This window comes from Lottia gigantea, assembly GCF_000327385.1.
Source record: "Lottia gigantea unplaced genomic scaffold LOTGIsca_94, whole genome shotgun sequence".
NCBI classification, from domain to species: domain Eukaryota; kingdom Metazoa; phylum Mollusca; class Gastropoda; family Lottiidae; genus Lottia; species Lottia gigantea.
The window spans coordinates 30795-54263 of record NW_008711065.1 but is presented as its reverse complement, the minus strand read 5'-3'; the positions used below and the strand labels follow the sequence as shown (position 1 = coordinate 54263).

At 32.7% G+C, this 23469-nt stretch overlaps 2 protein-coding genes across 2 annotated transcripts in view; both read right to left on the bottom strand.

Moving 5' to 3' along the window:
* LOTGIDRAFT_134981 (hypothetical protein) overlaps positions 1 to 13660 on the bottom strand; it is a gene marked incomplete at both ends in the record, with an annotated part of 46764 nt that extends 33104 nt beyond the window's left edge. The window contains one exon of the mRNA XM_009068785.1: positions 13298 to 13660. Coding sequence (XP_009067033.1) covers positions 13298 to 13660 — 363 coding nt within the window. The remainder of the gene's footprint in view (positions 1 to 13297) is intronic.
* Positions 13661 to 19105: 5445 nt separating this feature from the next.
* On the bottom strand, positions 19106 to 22284 carry LOTGIDRAFT_170136 (hypothetical protein; the record flags this gene model as incomplete). The annotated part of the gene is made up of 3 exons (XM_009068784.1): positions 19106 to 19231; positions 20086 to 20490; positions 22114 to 22284. 3 exons carry the CDS (start codon positions 22282 to 22284, stop codon positions 19106 to 19108), a joined length of 702 nt encoding a protein of 233 aa, XP_009067032.1.
* Between the last annotated feature and the right edge of the window lie 1185 nt (positions 22285 to 23469).

The window sequence follows — 23469 nt, the reverse complement described above, 5'->3', positions numbered from 1 at the left end:
TATTATTTTATTAATCTGTATAGCCCTCCAAATCTGACCCTATCCATTTCCTTTGACATTTTATTCAGAGGGGATGATGGGACTGGTTTTTTGGGCCAGACATGATATGTCCTTTTCCATGGAGGTTGCTACATTATAAAAGCAAATGAGCTTTCGTAATGGCGTAAATTCTTCAAAACTAGTGACTTCAAAATGAGTCTGAGCAACTGCAATGAAATGTGAATGGCCTTAAACCAAGTTCCAACATACAGTCCAATCATTACATCCATCGGAGGAACTGGGAATGGGCAGATTTGTTGGGCGATTATCTCTACAGTTAGATACATATCTTTTTCAATCATTCACCCAATTCAATAATATATATACATAATTATCAAGTTTCCTTAAAGATGGGTTTCCTTATATTTAGTGTCAAATTTAGCAAGCTATTTGATTAAATGGTGTTTTTATTGAATTATCATGTATTCTTAATCATATCATTATGTTCTTATTGCATATAATTAAGAGTTTAAACCAATCATAAATGTCCATGTATGTACAGTCTGGATAAACACATCAGTCACTCATTGGAATTCTCTTCTTATTGAGCTAATTATGAATTAATTAAAACCATTGTGAGACAAACTGATATTTTCAAAGTCATTGGAACACCTCTACTTATCATATAAGTATTAGTATTTTCATTTTCATAAATAAAAATAAGGGAACCATCTTTAAGATCAGATAAAAACAATAGCCCTATAAGAATTATGGACGGATGGACCAACAGAAGTAAGTACCAACGACAAATTACTTCCCCATGGAAATGTGGGCAGACAAAAAGGTAAACCATTGAAGTGTCATTCGATAGCTGATATATCACATTCCGAGTATGTCTCATACTTAGCTAGGTCTGCAGCAAATTTGAGTAATTGGTCATTTAAACTAAACCTCTTATTATTTTTAGGAGTAAATGAATTATCTTACCTTAACTTCAAAATAAACCTGCAATAGACCAATATATATTTTACGCTCCATTCACAAAATTGTTTTGATACAGTCCATAATGCGCTGTAATATTCAAATCCTTAATAAACTGAATTGTAGCATCAAACAACCTGTAGGTTTTTATGATATTTTCAGAACTCATTACACATAGATCCTACTTTTGTTTGGACAAGCTATTGGCTATAACTGAAGGATTTTCTGAAAATCTACTAGTAATTATATTTTAAGAAAAACATAACATATTAAGTGAAAAGTAAAAGATATTACTTCTTCATATATAATAAAAAAAATAGGATCGTCAAAAAATCAAAGCTGTCTGGTTGAAAGTAAAGAGAGGAAGAGAGACTAATGTTACTTACCTTTGGAAAGCATCCAATGTATTCATTACTTTTTTTAGGAAAACATAATTATATAAATAAAAAAAGGCTGCAAATTGCATGGCCATTGACACTGAAAGACATGTTGACAGCCTCTTTATCACTATCCAAATATATTTAGAAGCATGAATATATTGATGGAATGGAAGATACAATCAAAATGTTTAGATTGTCACATGAATGTATCAATGTATTGAGATGACCCTACATTATAGATGTCAATTACAATGTCCCTCTCAGATATGAAGCATGACATTTGATCAATATATTGCTTATTAACTAATGCTGCTGGAAACTGTAGATCTTTGATTACACTCTCAACATAATCTGGTGGATGAAAAAGAGCAGTAAACCCTGAATGAATTTTAAGCTTGTATTTCTTAATTCATAAAGCCAAATGTAATCTCAATCAAGATTAAAAAGTAAAAGTACCTACCAATAGCAACTATGCAGGGTGCGCACGGAAGTTTTTCTGTCTTTAATGAATCCTGAAATAAAAATCAGTTAAATACTTATTATCCTGTGCCTGATATGAAATATAAAACATAAAATAAAATGAAACATTCAGCTCAACTTTCAAAGTTCTTTTCAACTTTCCATCACCGTACTTGCTCGTTATAGGACTCGTGCATCTACCCATAAGATAATCTAAGTGTATGTCAAGGCCTACTGTTTTAAAATAGCTTTATAGCATACCTGACATACTATCAATTCTTTTAGATCTTCTTTGAAGATCATCACAAGCATCACATAAGACCAGGTTACATTAGGCTTTGATTGTAAATCTTGTAATTCAGAAAGATTGTACGAGGCGTTCTGGTCATTAAGGTAATTATAGACTCTTGTACTCTGAAGTTCCCCAATTGAACAAACAACTTCATTAAATCAGCATTGGATAGCAGTTCAAAGTGTTTCAAAAAGTATTCACTTTTGAATAGAAAAGGCCACCTGGCTTTCACCATGCTTATGCTGGTATCTTTGGCCATCAGATCAGTTCTCTGATCCTCATATTATGTACTGATCATAGTTTCCATTTTTTTCCACATCCCTCAGTTCACCCTTCAAAAACTAACTCCTTCAGTTCATTTTCATTCAGTTGACATGATCCTGGAGAAGACTTGACGTCCAAGCAACTCTGACAGAAACCTCTCGAAGGATTTTTCTAGAAATTCGATGGTTGTTTTGATTGATGTCTTCCCACAAAACCTTCACTAACAAGCATCTTTTTTTCTTATTTAGTAATTCTTCGTCTTCGAAGGTCTGAATAATATTTGCTGGGATTTTATTCCATAGAATTTGTATGGTGGGATGAGACGGAGATGGAGATGAAATGCTCTTTGAACTTGATGATGTTGGTGATTGTAGAGGTGATAAAACACTTATTTCAGTCGATTCTTGAGATTGACCTAAGTCTCATGATTAAGACAGCAGCAATTGAGGAGAGTATATTTTGCAGTGTGATTTGAGAGAAATTTTGCTAGGATAGCAGCATTAGCCTTTACACACCAATAATGCTAGTGAGACCAATGTTCAATGGTAAAATAAAAATTATGTGTAAATCGATTTGCACATATTCGAACGAACAAGGGCCATGGTTTATTATACACATCATGTTAAAAAGAGACCTTCATCAACTAGATGGAGATGCAACACCCCATTTAGCAGAATAAGTTATAACTTACAATTCTTGAAAAATTCATCATATAAATTCGTATCACAATTCACTACCAACTTGCTAAATGATGAATGACATAGGATACCGGCACCAGAATTGTAATTACCGGTAAATGTGATATCATTTGTGGATGACGTTGTGTGTATGCCTGGACGGTACGAGTCGGGATTGTTGTTGTTCATGGACACGAGATCTAACAATGGCGGAGCAGAAAGAGTACATGGTGCTTGCTGTTGGACCACAGACGTTTGATTTAGATTGCCTGATACAATGGAACTTAATGAATCACTGATTGCCCTTTTTTGATCGGGTGAACAGAAACGATTGTAACTTCTTATGGATGCCTCGGATTTATGACCAGACATGAACATAATTTGCCTTGTTCCAAAACCAGTATCATTCATGTGTTGAATGGCTGTAGCTCGTAAGCAATGTGCTGTGTATTTTTTTGATACTTTGGAAGCATTGCAAATGTCTGACATAAATGACCTAAAACTATTTTTTCCTAATGATTTGTTGTTGTACCATGTTTCATGACTTGTTGGAGTTTTGATAGCATCTTTTATTATGTGATTGAATAATGATGTGGCAGTTGTTTTTGTTTTTGATAAGAAGAGTTTTAGGAGTTTTACTGGGCAGTTGTTATCACCAGTGGCATACATTCTCTTATCTGTTTGTTGAACTTCATTAGAATTTGTGCCCCCCCCCCCCCTGATACTTTTTTCTTGCGTTTCATGTTTTAAGTAAGCATACTCGTGTCCTTTTGCATCAAGTGCAAAGCCAAAAGAATTTGAATTGAGCTGATAATGAAATTCAAGCCCCCTGGTTACAAAATGTAGGGCAATCATATACCAAACATATTGGCGTAAAGCTATAGGGTTGATGTGTGCAGTATTGTCGAAATATTTATGAATCATTTGTAAATCAACAACTTCAATAATATCTTTGTGTTTGGTAGCTCTTGACGTTCCATCTCTCATTTGAGATTTTAAGAGACCATCTAAAACTCGATTTGGTATCTTGAAGCATCTGTCATTAACAATATCAATTTCTGAGTTTATATCTGATAAATGTCTATTTAATGCTGCTCTAATATTTTTCATTGTATTTTTATGGTAATTATGAGCTAAAGATGCACCCAATACTTCAACTCTCTTTTAAATTTCCTTTGGCTTTGCACTGCAATAGAATTTTGACAGCTTTTTTGCTAAAATCTGTGGATCTAATAATTCCGATCCCAAGCAGCCTTTGTTCCATAAGTTTCAACATGCCATTCTGGAAAAGAAACCATTAAAATGTGCCAACAGATGGCAGAAGTGTTGGAATCGTAATTATATTGTATAAGGGTTGGGTATCTATTACTAATTTGAGCTTGATTATTGGCGACAGGCTACCGATCAATAATTGATTACAACCTGGTTGTGTCTTTTTTGTAATATAGATTTAAATATAAGAGTAATCTGCTTATTATCAAAGCCTGTATATTATTTAATTTATTTAATATGTTCAGTACCTTCAAAAATTCCTAAAGCCCATCGTGTATTTTTTCTTGTTGCTTCAGATTGGTTCAAAGCTTCAAATTTTTTTACATCGTCAATACTTTTGAATCGTTTATGTATAGAATTATCAGTAGAAAATGTTTTGGCATCTTCAGTGTTTATAACAGCTGAGATCTTTTCATCAGATGACCTAGCTCTGTCTGTCTCTGCATCTGCACTATGAACTGCTGGTTGAATTTCCTGGGTCAAACTGGCAGTGACACTAGACTGAGACTGAGGGGCAGTGACAGTGATTTTGTCTATGTTTTCATCTGAATCTATTATATAGTCCAGTTCCAGAGCAGCCAGCAAATCATCTGAATCAATTACTGGTGATAATTCCAGATCAAATGTTCCATAATCCATATTATTATGGTCAATATTGTAATTTTAAATGGAACCAATCTGATAGGGAGCTAATAGTAGTGAGGCATTGGTTTAGCAGACGGAAATTTACGTCATTTTTGTTTTGTTTATAGTATTCATACGCCCAATGTTGACAACGTTAAAACAATTAAGAGGGCGTGTCATAAATTTTCAGCGATATTTTCATAACGATATTAGGGGTGGTTTGATATATTGCAGAACAATCATGATTTTATTTCAATTTTATACAGTGTGCTCAAAATAAAAGTATTGAATAAAAGTGTAGTCTTCTTTACGTATGTTTGATATTCTCTCCCTGTACAGTCTATTTATAGAACGAAGGAAATTCCAGTCAATCGGCTAACGGCGACTTGAACAGGCATCATTTCTCTCTTCAAACTTAGTCTACCAATGTTTCAAATCAAGTGCAAAATTAACACTTTATTTCTTCTAATAAAAAACGGAATCTGTTAATATGGCTTGATTTAAAATACTTGTTAGAAACCCTTTCAAAATCGCTTTCCAACTCCAGGTAAAAAAGTTTGGTCAATCCTTGTTTTCGTTTTCGATGTATTGTCACGTGACAAACTACAGTTATTGGAAAATAAACGCCGGTTTGGCTAACTGGTTTATTGAAGGGAGTGATAGTAGAAATGTAAATATAGTGCTTTATGAACAATTACTTAGTTCAATTCGTATATCATCTTAAAAGGGATTCTATTCTTCAATCTTAGCACCTGGTAAGTCCAAAAGATGAAAATATATTCACTTGTTGACAAACTTTGAGACTGTCATTTTTAACGAGGCTGATTCTTTATATGCTTTTATTATGAAAATTCTTTTTTCAAATCAATAGGTGTAACAAAATTAGCTTAAATATAACTATACGTATTTTAATCGACAACAACTCTGTTGCATAACTAAGTTAGTTTAACTATAACTATACGTATTTCAATCGACAACAACTCTGTTGCATAATAAAGTTAGTTTAACTATAACTATACGTATCTTAATCGACAACAACTCTGTTGCATAATAAAGCTAGTTTAACTATAACTATACGTATTTTAATCGATAACAACTCTGTTGCTTAACAAAGTTAGTTTAACTATAACTATACGTATTTTAATCGACAACAACTCTGCTGCATAACAAAGTTAGTTTAACTATAACTATACGTATTTTAATCGACAACAACTCTGTTGCATAACAAAGTTAGTTTAACTATAACTATACGTATTTTAATCGACAACAACTCTGTTGCATAACAAAGTTAGTTTAACTATAACTATACGTATTTTAATCGACAACAACTCTGCTGCATAACAAAGTTAGTTTAACTATAACTATACGTATTTTAATCGACAACAACTCTGTTGCATAACAAAGCTAGTTTAACTATGACTATACGTATTTTAATCGACAACAACTCTGTTGCATAACAAAGTTAGCTTAACTATAACTATACGTATTTTAATCGACAACAACTCTGTCGCTTAACAAAGTTAGTTTAACTAACTATAACTATACGTATTTTAATCGACAACAACTCTGTTGCATAACAAAATTAGTTTAACTATAACTATACGTATTTTAATCGACAACAACTCTGTCGCTTAACAAAGTTAGTTTAACTATAACTATACGTATTTTAATCGACAACAAATCTGTCGCTTAACAAAGTTAGTTTAACTAACTATAACTATACGTATTTTAATCGACAACAACTCTGCTGCATAACAAAGTTAGTTTAAATATAACTATACGTATTTTAATCGACAACAACTCTGTCGCTTAACAAAGTTAGTTTAACTATAACTATACGTATTTTAATCGACAACAACTCTGCTGCATAACAAAGTTAGTTTAAATATAACTATACGTATTTTAATCGACAACAACTCTGCTGCATAACAAAGTTAGTTTAAATATAACTATACGTATTTTAATCGACAACAACTCTGTTGCATAACAAAGTTAGTTTAACTATAACTATACGTATCTTAATCGATAACAACTCTGTTGCATAATAAAGTTAGTTTAACTATAACTATACGTATCTTAATCGATAACAACTCTGTTGCATAATAAAGTTAGTTTAACTATAACTATACGTATATTAATCGACAACAACTCTGCTGCATAACAAAGTTAGTTTAACTATAACTATACGTATTTTAATCGACAACAACTCTGTTGCATAACAAAGTTAGTTTAAATATAACTAAACGTATTTTAATCGACAACAACTCTGTTGCATAACAAAGTTAGTTTAACTATAACTATACGTATTTTAATCGACAACAACTCTGTTGCATAACAAAGTTAGTTTAACTATAACTATACGTATCTTAATCGACAACAACTCTGTTGCATAACAAAGTTAGTTTAACTATAACTATACGTATTTTAATCGACAACAACTCTGCTGCATAATAAAGTTAGTTTAACTATAACTATACGTATTTTAATCGACAACAACTCTGTTGCATAACAAAGTTAGTTTAACTATAACTATACGTATTTTAATCGACAACAACTCTGCTGCATAACAAAGTTAGTTTAACTATAACTATACGTATTTTAATCGACAACAACTCTGCTGCATAACAAAGTTAGTTTAACTATAACTATACGTATTTTAATCGACAACAACTCTGCTGCATAACAAAGTTAGTTTAACTATAACTATACGTATTTTAATCGACAACAACTCTGTTGCATAACAAAGTTAGTTTAACTATAACTATACGTATTTTAATCGACAACAACTCTGCTGCATAACAAAGTTAGTTTAACTATAACTATACGTATTTTAATCGACAACAACTCTGCTGCATAACAAAGTTAGTTTAACTATAACTATACGTATTTTAATCGACAACAACTCTGTTGCATAACAAAGTTAGTTTAACTATAACTATACGTATTTTAATCGACAACAACTCTGCTGCATAACAAAGTTAGTTTAACTATAACTATACGTATTTTAATCGACAACAACTCTGTTGCATAACAAAGTTAGTTTAACTATAACTATACGTATTTTAATCGACAACAACTCTGTTGCATAACAAAGTTAGTTTAACTATAACTATACGTATTTTAATCGACAACAACTCTGTTGCATAATAAAGTTAGTTTAACTATAACTATACGTATTTTAATCGACAACAACTCTGTTGCATAACAAAGTTAGTTTAACTATAACTATACGTATTTTAATCGACAACAACTCTGTTGCATAACAAAGTTAGTTTAACTATAACTATACGTATTTTAATCGACAACAACTCTGTTGCATAATAAAGTTAGTTTAACTATAACTATACGTATTTTAATCGACAACAACTCTGTTGCATAACAAAGTTAGTTTAACTATAACTATACGTATTTTAATCGACAACAACTCTGTTGCATAACAAAGCTAGTTTAACTATAACTATACGTATTTTAATCGACAACAACTCTGCTGCATAACAAAGTTAGTTTAACTATAACTATACGTATTTTAATCGACAACAACTCTGTTGCATAACAAAGTTAGTTTTACTATAACTATACGTATTTTAATCGACAACAACTCTGTTGCATAACAAAGCTAGTTTAACTATAACTATACGTATTTTAATCGATAACAACTCTGTTGCATAATAAAGTTAGTTTAACTATAACTATACGTATTTTAATCGACAACAACTCTGTTGCTTAACAAAGTTAGTTTAACTATAACTATACGTATTTTAATCGACAACAACTCTGTTGCATAATAAAGTTAGTTTAACTATAACTATACGTATTTTAATCGACAACAACTCTGTTGCATAATAAAGTTAGTTTAACTATAACTATACGTATTTTAATCGACAACAACTCTGTTGCATAATAAAGTTAGTTTAACTATAACTATACGTATTTTAATCGACAACAACTCTGTTGCATAACAAAGTTAGTTTAACTATAACTATACGTATTTTAATCGACAACAACTCTGTTGCATAACAAAGTTAGTTTAACTATAACTATACGTATCTTAATCGATAACAACTCTGTTGCATAATAAAGTTAGTTTAACTATAACTATACGTATTTTAATCGACAACAACTCTGTTGCATAATAAAGTTAGTTTAACTATAACTATACGTATCTTAATCGACAACAACTCTGTTGCATAACAAAGTTAGTTTAACTATAACTATACGTATTTTAATCGACTACAACTCTGTTGCATAACAAAGTTAGTTTAACTATAACTATACGTATTTCAATCGACAACAACTCTGTTGCATAACAAAGTTGGTTTAACTATAACTATACGTATTTTAATCGACAACAACTCTGTTGCATAATAAAGTTAGTTTAACTATAACTATACGTATTTTAATCGACAACAACTCTGTTGCATAATAAAGTTAGTTTAACTATAACTATACGTATTTTAATCGACAACAACTCTGTTGCATAACAAAGTTAGTTTAAGTATAACTATACGTATCTTAATCGACAACAACTCTGTTGCATAATAAAGTTAGTTTAACTATAACTATACGTATTTTAATCGACAACAACTCTGTTGCATAACAAAGTTAGTTTAACTATAACTATACGTATCTTAATCGACAACAACTCTGTTGCATAATAAAGTTAGTTTAACTATAACTATACGTATTTTAATCTGTGTATATATTAATCTGTTAATCTTGTTTATTTGTATTTATGTTCATGAATTAGACACAAACACCATACTGTTGTCATCATCCTCAGTATTGGCTGAGCTATATATTAAAAGTATTGTCAGGTCCAGTATAAAATGTATTGTAATTAACTATAGAGGAAGAGTGAAAAATAACCAAAGGGAAGAAGAAGTGTAACCATAGAATAATAGTATAATAAAAAGAGAAAAAACCTCAAAATACTTATTCGGTTATAAAGCTTACATTAAGTTTAAAAAGAAGCAGTCTGTTTAACAGGAGTATACAGGTACATTAAGAAATATATGTAAATAAAGTTTAGACCAGAACTATTTATGATCTTATTGGTACAATGTGTTTTAAAACTATGCAAGTGACCCTAAATTCCAATTATGTAGGTAACGGATAATAATCAAACATGTCATGAGAGAATTTTAACAGTTTAAAGCAGTTGACATTTACTGGTTTTAACTTATACTCTCCAAACTTAGGCAAGCGAATAGCCTGAAACATTTCAACAATGCAATATGGTTCATTGTCCTTCACTAAATAAAATATTATCTTACCAATTTGAAAAAGGTCAGAAGTGTCCAATAAAAAAAGATGGTCATTCTAGGATTAGGTAATACCCCTATAAACAATACTGTCACAGATGAGAGAACTTTCCATAGCTATTTTGCTACTTTTTATACTATTCTGTACAGTACTATTATAGTCCTCCAAATTAAAAGAGGTTGCATTTTGTGTAAAAAGGTCATTGTCAAATAGACAAACACTAGAATAATATGCTTGCAACAATTGCTGTCAGATAGGGTGTATCCTATATTTTTGAAATTTTGAAACCTTCGTACACAACGCTTGAAATGTTTTGATTCCATTCTCATTGACCAAACTCTAATTAGAGGACCATATTGCAGAGTCAATAAAGGATAATGGTGCACATAATGATGTTTTGGCGTTAAGCTGACTTGGGGGAACAAACGTTTACGTTCTCTCATAAAAACTAAGATCAATTCCTCCATGTAACTGATTTGTCTCAAACTAATTTCCTGGAGAGATAGTAATAGACTCCATACAGGATCTGTTCTATTACGGACATTTGTTGCAAAAAAGAGGTCTCAAAAGAGACCAAATTGCATTGCATTTCCAGACAATTTGACATTGTGAGGTTTCAATGTACGAGGCTATCATTTGCATCATTCAGTTTAAATGGGAATTTTCCCATAAGACTATTTATATAATCGTAAGTCAGCCACTTGACTTTGACAAAATAATCAATTATAAGATGCAAGTCATAAGCAATCCTTCAAATAAATCATGTGTAATACAAGGAGGAAGGCCTGAACAAACATGAAAGTGAGATAATTTATTTTAGACAGAATCTCTTTTAATCCTTTTTATATTTTTTTAAATCAGGATGGTCTAGGAGATATTTCAAACAGTCCTTGTAATTTTGTATGGTTCTAGCTTCTTTAGGTAAAATATTTTGTTCACTCTTAGCATAAAGGAAAAATCGGCACCAATATTCACCTGAAAAGTTTTCCACAAATCCACCTGAGTAATGTGAACCTAAATTATCCCCTAAACAAGATATCACTGTACCAAAACAAGGACCTGTTATTCCATTTACATTGAAAAACCCTTCATTTTCAAACCGTTTGCATTCAGTAATGAAAGTTTTAAACACCGAATTCAGATAAATCCTTGTCCCGACATAGTGCAACAAGCTGGATTGTATTCATTTTAGATCCGTTCCATGGATAAAAGTTGCCTAATGTAAAATGAATACCAATCATCTTATGTTTTGTTTTTGCTGCACCTATTGGATTCACTAATTCAAAGGCATCTTGATAGAGCATAATTTGAATACGAGAATTATCCTGAAAAATGAGATTGCTTTTGAAATGAGTGCCGTTAAAAATATCATGCAATTCGTTGCGATTAAAATAATAATTGAATTATTATACTGATCTAACACTGATTTGTCTTGAAAGAATGAGGCAATGGTTTTTTTCTGAAGGCACATAGTAACTATAAACAGGACCTTTAATATTTTGACCAATTTTTACTGGAGGAACATATTGTCTAAATTTTGATTTGTAATAAATATTCCTACTATGAGTTGAACAAAACGGGCTCTCATCTATGTCGGTTGCATGCAAAAACAGATTATGATTTTGAATTTCCACTAGCAGCTGTTCTGCTACCTCATTGAAAATTCCTTATATTGAAAATTCCTTATTTTACCAGTTTCCTTTTTAACATTTTCTTCATATTTTCCCAACTTAAGGAATACAGATTGCCAATTTCTTAGACTATGAACTGAATTGTGGACTGTGGGATTAATTGCTAAGCCTGTAATTTTAAGTAAAATAGAGCGAAGCTGGTCATTAAATTACTTTCATAGTCATCCTTGCTAAAATCTTCATTCTTATCTGTTATGGTTTCGTTAGTTCCGATATCTATATTGTCCCCAGCTCCCTCATGTTCAGTCTCGTCAAACTGATCTGTGAATTCTTTGTCAATTGCAGAATATTCTGTCTCTGCCGAATCGCATGTAATATTGTCATTAACAAATTGTTGATTGAAGCTATCTTTAGTCCAATTGTGATGTTTTTTTGTTAAGTGAGAAGAAAATGAGGACTTTAAACAAACTTCTACACGGATATATTGGACAGAATATTTCATCTCCATCTTTCATTTCACAGTCAGCTACTGAGCATTTATATACTGACGAAGTTGCAGAAGTCAACGCTGGCAATCTTGATATTCTAAGATTAAATCGGTGCTTTGTGTGATAGCTAGACATATGAGTCTGCAATGCAAAGCACATGGAAATTTGACAATGGCAATGAATCTGTGAAATGCATAATGTCCACAGTAAGACTTTTTTGGCGTACATATACGTTTATATTAGAATATAATATTAGTGACTTACCTTAAATATAAAGTAAGCAACAACGTTATTCATCCGTAAAAATTACTTACTGCTTCTTGCACTGAGATTTGTTTTCGGGCTCCGGTTTTACAAAGCACGCGGGATCAGTTTTGAAACGGTCCTTCTTTTTTTGTAAGATAATCTATGCAAACTGGCAATAACTATATACAATCAGATTTGTTCTGAATAAACACAAACGACTTTTTCGTAAATTAACAGTTATAATGTCATACTTTTCTATTAATTAACAGCGATGCTGTTATGATTTTCGTAAATTTACAGCGGTGCTGTTATAATTTTCGCAAATTTACAGCGATGCTGTTATAATTTTCGTAAATTTACAGTGATCCTGTTATAATTTTCCGTAAGGCATTTCCGTCAAAAATAGTATGTCGCTAAAAACCACAGACAATTCTGGGACATGCATAATAATAAAACAAAAATTACAAAAATTTACTGACAAAAATGGACTTTTTTTACAGGGTATACAAGTGAAAATTTTTCTTCTTTTTCTCATTTCTAAGTAAAGAGTCGTTTAAATAAATGTTTCTAGATACTAGAACAAACACTAACGATAAAGTTTTATCTAATGCGAGTCCTATGTTTACATAAGCGTATTAGGGCCATTAATTTTTTTTTTTTGAATTTTCAAGTAAGTATGTTGAATTTTCAAGTTAGTATGTTGAATTTTCAAGTTAGTATGTTAAATTTTCAAGTTAGTAACTTGAATTTTCAAGTGAGTATCTTGAATTTCCAAGTTAGTATGTTGAATTTTCAAGCTAGTATGTTGAATTTTCAAGTTAGTATGTTCAATTTTAAAGTTAGTATGTTGAATTTTCAAGTTAGTATCTTGAATTTTCAAGCTAGTATGTTGAATTTTCAAGTTAGTATGTTGAATTTTCAAGTTAGTATGTTCAATTTTAAAGTTAGTATGTTGAATTTTCAAGTTAGTAACTTCAATTTTCAAGTTAGTAACTTGAATTTTCAAGTTAGTATCTTGAATTTTCAAGCTAGTATGTTGAATTTTCAAGCTAGTATGTTGAATTTTCAAGTTAGTATGTTGAATTTTCAAGTTGGTATGTTGAATTTAGAAACTTGAATTTTCAAGTTATAGTAACTTGAATTTTCAAGTTAGTATGTTGAATTTTCAAGTTAGTAACTTGAATTTTCAAGTTAGTAACTTGAAAATTCAAGTTACTAAATTCAACATACTAACTTGAAAATTCAACATACGAGGTGAAAATCCAAGTAACTAACTTGAAAATTCGAGTTACTAACTTGAAATTCAACATACTAACTTGAAAATTCAACATACTAGGTGAAAATCCAAGTAACTAACTTGAAAATTCGAGTTACTAACTTGAAATTCAACATACTAACTTGAAAATTCAACATACTAACTTGAAAATTCAAAAAAAAAAATGAATGGCCCTAATATGCTTCAGTATATGTTAATGTAAAAGTTACTTATGGTAATATTTTTTTAGGTATATGGGGGACAGGTATACAATGGTTGTGAACTGAAATATTTCTCTTTTACAGGGACAACATATTTCAATATTCTGCAATGGATGTGTGCTGCCACAATGACAACGTCGCTGTTTGTGAAATTTTTTAATATTAGTAACATTTACAACGATCAAGTAAGTCATTACTAATTTCAGTAAATGTAAAGCTTTTTGCAATGATTTGAACATTTTTGAGTCCATTTAAAATAATTTAGGCATGAGTCAAGAAACTAAACCAGAACACGTCAGATCATAATGGCCATGTCACACATTGGCGATGTAGGAAAGCGTATACCCAGCGTATGATAAAATTGTTGAATAGGCTGCCGTACGTCGAATACGTAATGAGTAATTTTGTATAAACTGATCAAGGTTGAAACACACTGGTATATAACCTAGTAAGATAAAAAACGAATAAACATTTTACTTGCACAAAATTTTCGACATATGCTGTCATACTCAAAATTTATTTCTAACCTTTGAGTGAGGTGCTTTAAAACACAGGCATCAGTTTCTATCAATAGTCGACTCTATCTACATAGTATATACATGAGAAGGTGGTTAACGCTCGTCACGACCACCTCCGCTTCAGACGACTTTCTACCATTTACCGTAATGAAACATTATCCCAAGCTTATATGAATCGTTTAATTGAATATTTTCCCTTCACACAAGACCTTTTTATATATCTCTCTCAGTGTTCCCCTTCATTCAAATCTAACTATTGTTCAATAAAAATACTAAAACAATTTACACCCATCGTTTCAATATATCTACTTCCGGTTGATTTGGCAGTAAATTTCGGTCAATACGATTGGTCAGCTATAATTACCTGTCGAGTAAAAACCAAAGTGAAAGTAAAAGCATGGTTATTGACTTATCTATTTATTTAATTACTAAGAAAAAAATAGTTATATTGGTGATTTCCATTCTTTATAAATCTATAAGTATTGAAAATAGCAACACAGTAATTTTACAGTATCATTTTCTTTACAAAATAGATAACATTCTGCCCTGAAACCCGTCGACCAGAGGTAGATACATTGAAACGATAGCATAGACCCCAAATATCAAGATATTGTGCATTTTGTGATTCAAGCACCAAATTTAGCATAAAATTATTTGAATATGTTGTGAACAATTTTGGATATGGAGCCACTTGATTGCAAAATGGCTACCATTCAAACTATTTTGTTGTTGATATTTCTGAATCTGTGTCTCAGCAGCTAATTGTATATTTTTGGGGTAAAGGAATCCAATGGTTTATGTTTCAAGTAGCAACAACTGCCATTATGTTGAAATCCAAAAATGGCGACTATCAACAATCTATAAGTGGTGATTTCTGGATCTATGTCGGCTATAAACTCGCTCTTAATTGTAAACCCATTCCTTATTTTACATTTTGGTGGTCAAGAAATCTTCCAATGAGTGTTTACAACTGTCGCCATTTTGAATTTCAAGATGGCGGCAAAGTAAAATATAGGATATTAACCTAATATTTTGTTAGTCTTGACATCAGTCATACCCCATGTACACGTCTTTCAAGTTACTTTGGCATGTTTTGAAGGGGATGGAGAACCATTTTCAACATTGGGGTACTGTGCCAGCAGTTGAGACTTCGTAAAATGTACTCAAATGGGCAAAGACAACTTCCACTCCTTTGCAATGGAACGTTTGATCGACAGGTCAATGCTACTCAGTGATGTTATCAAGCGGAATATGTTGTAAATACTGTATTACAGTCTGTTACAGTATGGAACACTTTAAGTACCTTTAACTTATCAGGTCTAACATCTGCAGCAATATGCTGTGTAGAGCCAAATTCTGCCTATCACGAACTCAAGCCTGAGTTCCTACAGTTGTTGCTGTCGCTGTTGGGCTAGTGCAATGACCAGAATGGCAATGTTAACGTACAGCGCCATTCGTGACGACGTTTAAGAGAGCCTAGAATCGTAAGTAAATATGTACACATATTCCATCTTTTTGTGCAGGTTTATGATAATTTATTCCAAGGTTTGGTAGTTATATGAACACTTCAGATACCGTAGCTCATATTGCTGTCGAAAAATAGTGACTCAACATTGATTTTAAATGTTTTCACCGGGGATCAATTTTATGCTAAAAACGTCAATGATAACACTCACACTGCATGCACTGTGTTCAGCATATTGAGCGTCTCTACCTGTGATGTCTAACCATATATGTAGGCCTATGTCTGTATCATATATATTAGAAGGCCTACTGTGTATGTGCGCGCACGTAGGATAGGCTATATATATAATACATAATAGGCCTATAGTCTTATGAAAATCATGATGATGTAGGCCTAGGACCTGGGTGTTCCTAGGCTAGGCCTACCACCTAAAATATTATATTACAAAATCTGTCAGAGCCCCCAAATATTCTAATGCCGGGAAATATATCGACAGGTTCGAATCCCGTCTTGGGACATGAATCGTAATTTTCAAAATCGTTTATTTGCGAAACCTACATTTTTCAAATAACGATGCCGATTACGTTTACGATTATAAAATCGTTATCGTAATCGTAATCGTGTGTTTGCGAAACGTCTCTAATAACTCAAAAACCGTTTAACGAAAGATCGTCAAATTCGAACTTGTCAAAGACCTCATGAATATAAATCATCACATCAAATTTCAGCCAAATCAGTTATAAAAACTGTTGTCTTTATTCCGTTCACAAGAAAATTGTGGACGGACCGACCTACGGACGGACAGGGGCGGCGACAATATACGACCACATTATAATTTGGGCGTATAAAAATAAACCATTGGATTCCTTGACCTTAAAATGTACAATTAGACACCAAAAACGGGTTTATAGCAAACATAGATTGGCAATATTGGCAATTATAGATTTTTGATGGTCGCCATTTTGAAATTCAACCTTAATTAGTGTATTCCTTGACCTCCAAAATGTACAATTAGACACCCAAGAACGGGTTTAAAGCTGACAGAAATAGTTATAGATTTTGAAGGTCGCCATGTTGAAATTTTACGTGGCTCCATATCCAAAAATGTATAAAAGTAGCAGTATGACAAATTTGTTGCTTGTATCACAAAATGTACAATGGTTTTGCTATACCACTGGACTAAGGGGATGTATTTTCCGAACTTTATACTGATTTTTAAGCGAAATCTGTGAATTTTAGATCAGGTATACGTCTAACGGTAAATTGTAGGGTTGAACTTTCGGTAACTAATGTTTTATTTTTTGTTTCAGAGGGAGTGTTATGTAAAATGCGGTGGTGATAGAGATACATATACTACTGTGTTTAGAATTATGTATTGTGCCGATATCTTTTGTATACTGTTATTTAGCCTAAGTCGACGGTTCTGGAGATTAAAAATGTTTATTTCTGGTTATATTGTAATTAGTGTTTCAAATACTATGTATCTAATATATTCTTATGAATGTCCAACTGTGCATACATTAGGAATTACCTCTGTTACTGTTTTTAGCCTTGAATTTTTAGCCATTATTTCCCGTAATTAGTAAACACGGACCCGTTTCTCAAAATATCGTAGAAATAACGTACGAGTATAAATTAACTATTTGATAACGTAAAAGATAATGTTTTTCGTCACATGATGTTCAAGTTTGTCGTAAGAAATTTTGAGAAACGGTGCCCAGGATATTATTTGTTGTTATGTCTTTAAAATAAAAGTTCAGTTTTGCTTCTTAATTTTCTCACCGATGAAGTGTTAAAGGGAGTGAAATTTTGCCGGGACATCGACATTGGCTTACCACCATTCAATTTCCAACGGTTCAGAGATCATTAAAGGATGCAGACGGTTTCATATCTACTCTGTTCACGTGACCGATTCCTCTTAAAGTTGAAATTTAACTGTTAGCTTGCAGAGCGAGGTAGCATAATCCCAAGGTAACAAGTAGGAGTTGTATAATGGGTAAATGATGAATTATAAAGTTACTTCCCTTGAACTGTTAGAATTGATCAGCTAAGTCACTTTTTTTGTTTTTACCTTCCTCTTTGTCCTGTATGTTGAGTATAGAGTTAATAAAACAGAATTATAATACAGTTGGTTCTTTTCTTAGTTTAAATTACAGAGCATCTAATTCACTACATTGATTCTATTTTACTTTTACTGTTTATATAATTTACTATTATTTTTACTTTTACACTTTTTACTATTTGAATTCATGACAACACTGGAGGCCATGACCGGAAGCATGGTTATTACAAAAATTACGGATCAGATGCAACTTATGAATATATAAGGAAAGGTTTTGGAACATGGACAGTCAATTCAAAAGCCTCTTGCAGAACACCACTTTTAGTTATTTATTATTTCATTATCTCTGACTTATGATTGATTGATAACATCATGTGAAAAGTTTATTAGCTGCTTCTTTGTTTCGCCAAAATGTTGTTTTTTTATTTCCTGTTTCGTTTTGTGGCTCGGATCATTAGTACTTAGTTTATTGTATTGGTCCGTTTTATATTCGATCTACTGGAAGACCCAATATTTGTCAACTCCACAGTCTTTCAAAGAGTCCACATAGCTAATAATATTTGTTGGATATTACAATTAGATATAAAGGGTATGAAGTCATTTGTGTAATATCTGGAAAATACATGGAGTGGAAATTGGACGATATTATTTTTGGTAGTGTAAAGGTCGGAAGGGGGGGGGGGGGGGGTGAGACTCAATCTTCTTGGCAACCCTTTCAGAGACCCCACATAGCTGGTAATACTTGTTGGATGTTACAATTAACTATAAACGATAGGGAGTCATTTCTGTAATTGTATGTGAATTAGAAGTAGCCATTTCAATATTTGGAAAGATGGCACTGGTAGCGAACAATTCAATTCAATAACTTATTATTTTGAGGGTGGGTGAACAGTCAAGAAGATTTCCAACACACGAAAATGATTTTCCCCTTCTAGTTGCCTCGTTATCTCAGTGCGATATCTTACTTTGATCTATTGTGTATAGCATTGTATATACATAATATATTAGTTCTTTCCCCTTTCAATTTCACTATTTACAAATATAATAGAGTCCAGCACAGATATCTGTATACATCAGGTGATAACATAAACACGAATAATCTTTTACATTTAGCTTCCATCCTGTTTTTTCTGTGGTGAACTGAAACGTGGTTACCTGGAATATATTATCAATTTAGTATGATATATATTATCTATATTGTACAGTTACGACGTTTATTTTTATTTTTCTATCTTAAACAATTATATTGTTCATGTTTATGATTTAAGTCGGCCTCGGATGTGTAGAAGTATCTGTGTTGGATTGTTACATCTTACAGTTTGAATATCACATTCCGTGTTCTCTCCTTGTTTTAATAAATATCCTCATCATGTTGTCTTTATTACTTAGGATGCTCGAACATCAATTACCAGTTACATATGGTTGCGAACAATAAAAGTGGCCATAGGTTTCATATCACGAGAGTTGCGATCTATTCTTATTCGCAACAAATACACTGAAATGACGGCTTCAGTATACAAATTTGCATAAAACATTTCAGTAATATCAGCAGCAACTTTTTAAACGCAAGGTTCTGTACTGTTGTCGGACTCATTTTTCTTTTTCTTAAATTGGCTGATTCCATTTGCAGATATTTGAAGTTTAGGCATCAAGCCCATCTTTCTTCCTTTCACTTATATCTGTCAGGGCATACAATAGTGCTGCTATGTAGTTACACGATTCACCCTCTTTGTAAATATAAAAAGAGAAAAAATATTAAGTAAGTAATGAGGTAAAATGGATAAAGGGCATGCAAAAAATTAACAGGTGTATTTTTATGATGAACCCACCATTGTCAAAGATTGATGTGCATAAACAAATGGAATGACCAGTAAACTCAGCAATCATATTCATTAATAAAGAATACAAAACCTTCCCTGCAGAACATGTGCAACCAGCTGCATGAATATTCCCATTTATTTTAGATTGACAAACCCATACATCATAATCTGGCTTCTGCTTCTCTGTACCAGTAAGGATGGAACAACTTTACATTTCACATAACAATGTGAACATTGTTCGTTTATGTCGTTGTATTTAACACTGTGGACATGTTTATCCTCGAAAAACACCTTGACTTTTAACTGACGTTTGGCATTCATACACTTGCTGTCAAATGTTCTCATTTTATTAGACACCAAATATTGAAATATATCCTCCTGTCTAAATGGTGGGATCTTTGATGTGTTGCTCATCCAATTCGCATGTAGACTCTCCGGTTCTGGTATTTTTTCTCCCAGTGGTGTGCGGAATTTTTCAATGGCACGGGCTTGTTGATTTTCCAAGTCTTCGACTTGTAACTCGCTCAACGGTCGAACGTTCAAATCTCTCAAACCGGTCGCCCTTGCTAAAAGTTCCGCCTTTGTTCCGCTTATCTGAACATCGCGCAAACGTAAAAAATAGCGAAGGCTACTAACTTTGAGTGAATCGAGGTCACTATTTGCATATGAATTCTCTTTGTTTATCGCGGCCTTTGTTGACACATCTAAACTGTACTAACCGGAAGTAGCGATAACTCTTACCCGAACTAACCGAACGGGAGGTAACTCAATTATTGCACAGGACTTTTTTCTAAGTTACTTAGGACCAACATGGATACAATCATTTAAAAACTTACTATTAAACTTAGACGCAGCATCCTAACTTTAGTTGAATCCTTATACAACCTTACCACAAGAAAATGGGGTAAATACCAAGTTTTATTTATATCTAAATTACATGGCACAATCTCTTTAACATCTCTTTATCTATATGAACTCTAATAATCCTACAATATTCTGAAGCTACCTCAGGTATATTTTTTTAACAAACGTTCTGAATTATCTAATCTCGACAAATTTATTGTTTCACTGTGGCTCATTATCTTTTCAAGGAATATCTACACTATCAAATCGCAAAGAATCTCTGTCTTAACATAAAGCTTGTTGTCAGCTATAGATAGTGAATCAGAATGCATTCCACTAACTTCTACTTCCCACATATGCCTAAGCAACGAATTTGTTTCCTCGATTCCATTCTATAAAAAAAATATGAGCAAAATGATTATCGGAAAGGTTAACCTGTGAATCATCTCATGAGCCTATACATGTCCATCCTAACGGATTGAGCCTTACAACTGGTTCTCTATATTTGCCTATATATTCTGTAATCGATCTATGAACTTCTGAACAATTCAATGAGTGGAACATTTATCGAGCAATGAAGTTGCTTCAAAGAAACAATGACCACTTTTTAACACTAAAAGAATAACCAATTTTGTCACCTGATGCACCTTTTAGATACAGGTAAACGATTAAATTGGGGACAATCTACCAAACGCTGGGGGGGGTCATTACATAAATAACATTTATCAACATAATTGTGACTAGTGGCAAAAGTACGAATACGACCAAGTTTTACTGTAGGGGACAATAAGCCACTTAATTCCTCTTGAGCTTCATTACGTAATCTAACTTCGGTGGCTTACCAAGTATGCAAAGTTTCTAAATTTTCTTCACATTTTTCTAAAGTAACCCATCTTTTGTAATGTGTAATATTGGCTGTTGAAAACTTTCCTGTATGCTATAAAACATCGAATTGTTTTGAAATTCTTCTACGAATACGGGTTTTGACATGATCTTATTAACCCGTATTAAACTAAGCCCTCAACACTTCGTTTTGGGGGCGTGGAAATGAGATTGGTAAGCTACACAATTTATTCATCAAAATATGTAACGCTGCTTTCGTTTTGTTTACATGTACGTTCGCTAACAAAGCGTCATAACGAGTGATTTATTTTGATTGGATGAAATTTGCTACCAATACAGTAGGGCCAATTTTGATTGGACAACATTTAGCTATGAATACTTTTCTCATTTGTGTTACCATGGCCCCGAGGAAGTATGACGACACGGCGGACACGACGCTACACGGCCCCGAGGAAGTATGACAACACGACGCTACACGGCCTGAAATTATTGACAGCTTTAATTTATCAACAATTTTTCTATATCCTTTACATCATTAAAATTAACAGGTTTCCTTTGTTGTACTGCATGTAAATGTCGAAGTAGTCCGCCATACTTTTCATCTAATCTCTTCATAGCAGCTTCATAATCAATGGAACTAGCTGGAAAACCTTCTATTGCCTTCAAAGCTTCGTCGTCTAGGTACTGCCTGAGTTGCAGCATTTTAATACTGTCTCTACAGCTAAAATTGTGCACTACTTGGTTAATTCGCTTTTATTTCCTCTAAATATTGGAATACCTACGCGCTTTAACTGTTGGTCTTTGTCTATTTGGTAGGCCTCTGATATAGTACAAGAATTGGTTGTCTGATTCCCCTCATTTTCTTCCAAATCAACGGAGTGCTTCGAATGACTTTAGGTCTATATCTAAATTTTCCTCGCTTTCTCGCCTTTTTCTTCCCCTTGTTTTACCCTCGATTTCTCTCCTTTTCCTCGCTTTCTCGTGGGCGAGAAGTGAAGTTTCCTCGCTTTCCACAGTCGGCTCCATAATATTCAAATGAAGTTATCAAATCAATCTCAACATGTCGGTAGTGTTGTCAGCCATCATCAGATTATGTCGAGATTTCATCACGTATATCTCAGATAAATATTTATTAATTTGATCAATTGATAGAGTTAAACTATAAATATTGTGGACACTCTATAGATTGGTATTCATTCACTTGTATCAGTTTTACAGGTAAGGAAGAATATTTCATTATTGTGGTTATCCACTCATACTCCGCAAACCAGACTCAATCTAGCGTGGAAATATTGACGCCAGAGCCAGGAATAACATAAAGTCTATTGTGATGACTTATAGAATGCGATTTAAACAGGAGCCCATCGGTTTTGACTTTGTGACTTGTACAATCGAAATATTAAATGTAATCATAATTTCAGAATGGCTCGTATATTTTCTGCTATCTTGGCTTTGGCTGTTGTTATCTGCAGTGTATCTGCTCAAGATCTGTATCGAGAACGACGATATATGAACGGTATGAATGGCATGGTATGTTATTATCAGTTATTCTCAAAGCCTTATTTGGTTGTTGCAATATGAATCAGCTAACTCTGTTACTGATGTATTCATTATTATCTATTTATGTACCTGCATTATGAATCTTCAATTTGGAGGAAATAAAGATATAATATACATATCCAACTCAATCTTAAACGTTGATCTAAAAATATATAATCAATTCGATGATGTTGCATTCGAGGCACTCAATAGTACGACAATTACATGAAACATAGCGAAAATTTATACAAATAGGGTAGGCAAATCTATTTTATCTTTAGTCTATTCTACTTCTAGTTTGTGTTTTTACTTTCAGTGCCTGCCCCAAGGACGTCCCTGTGGTATGAG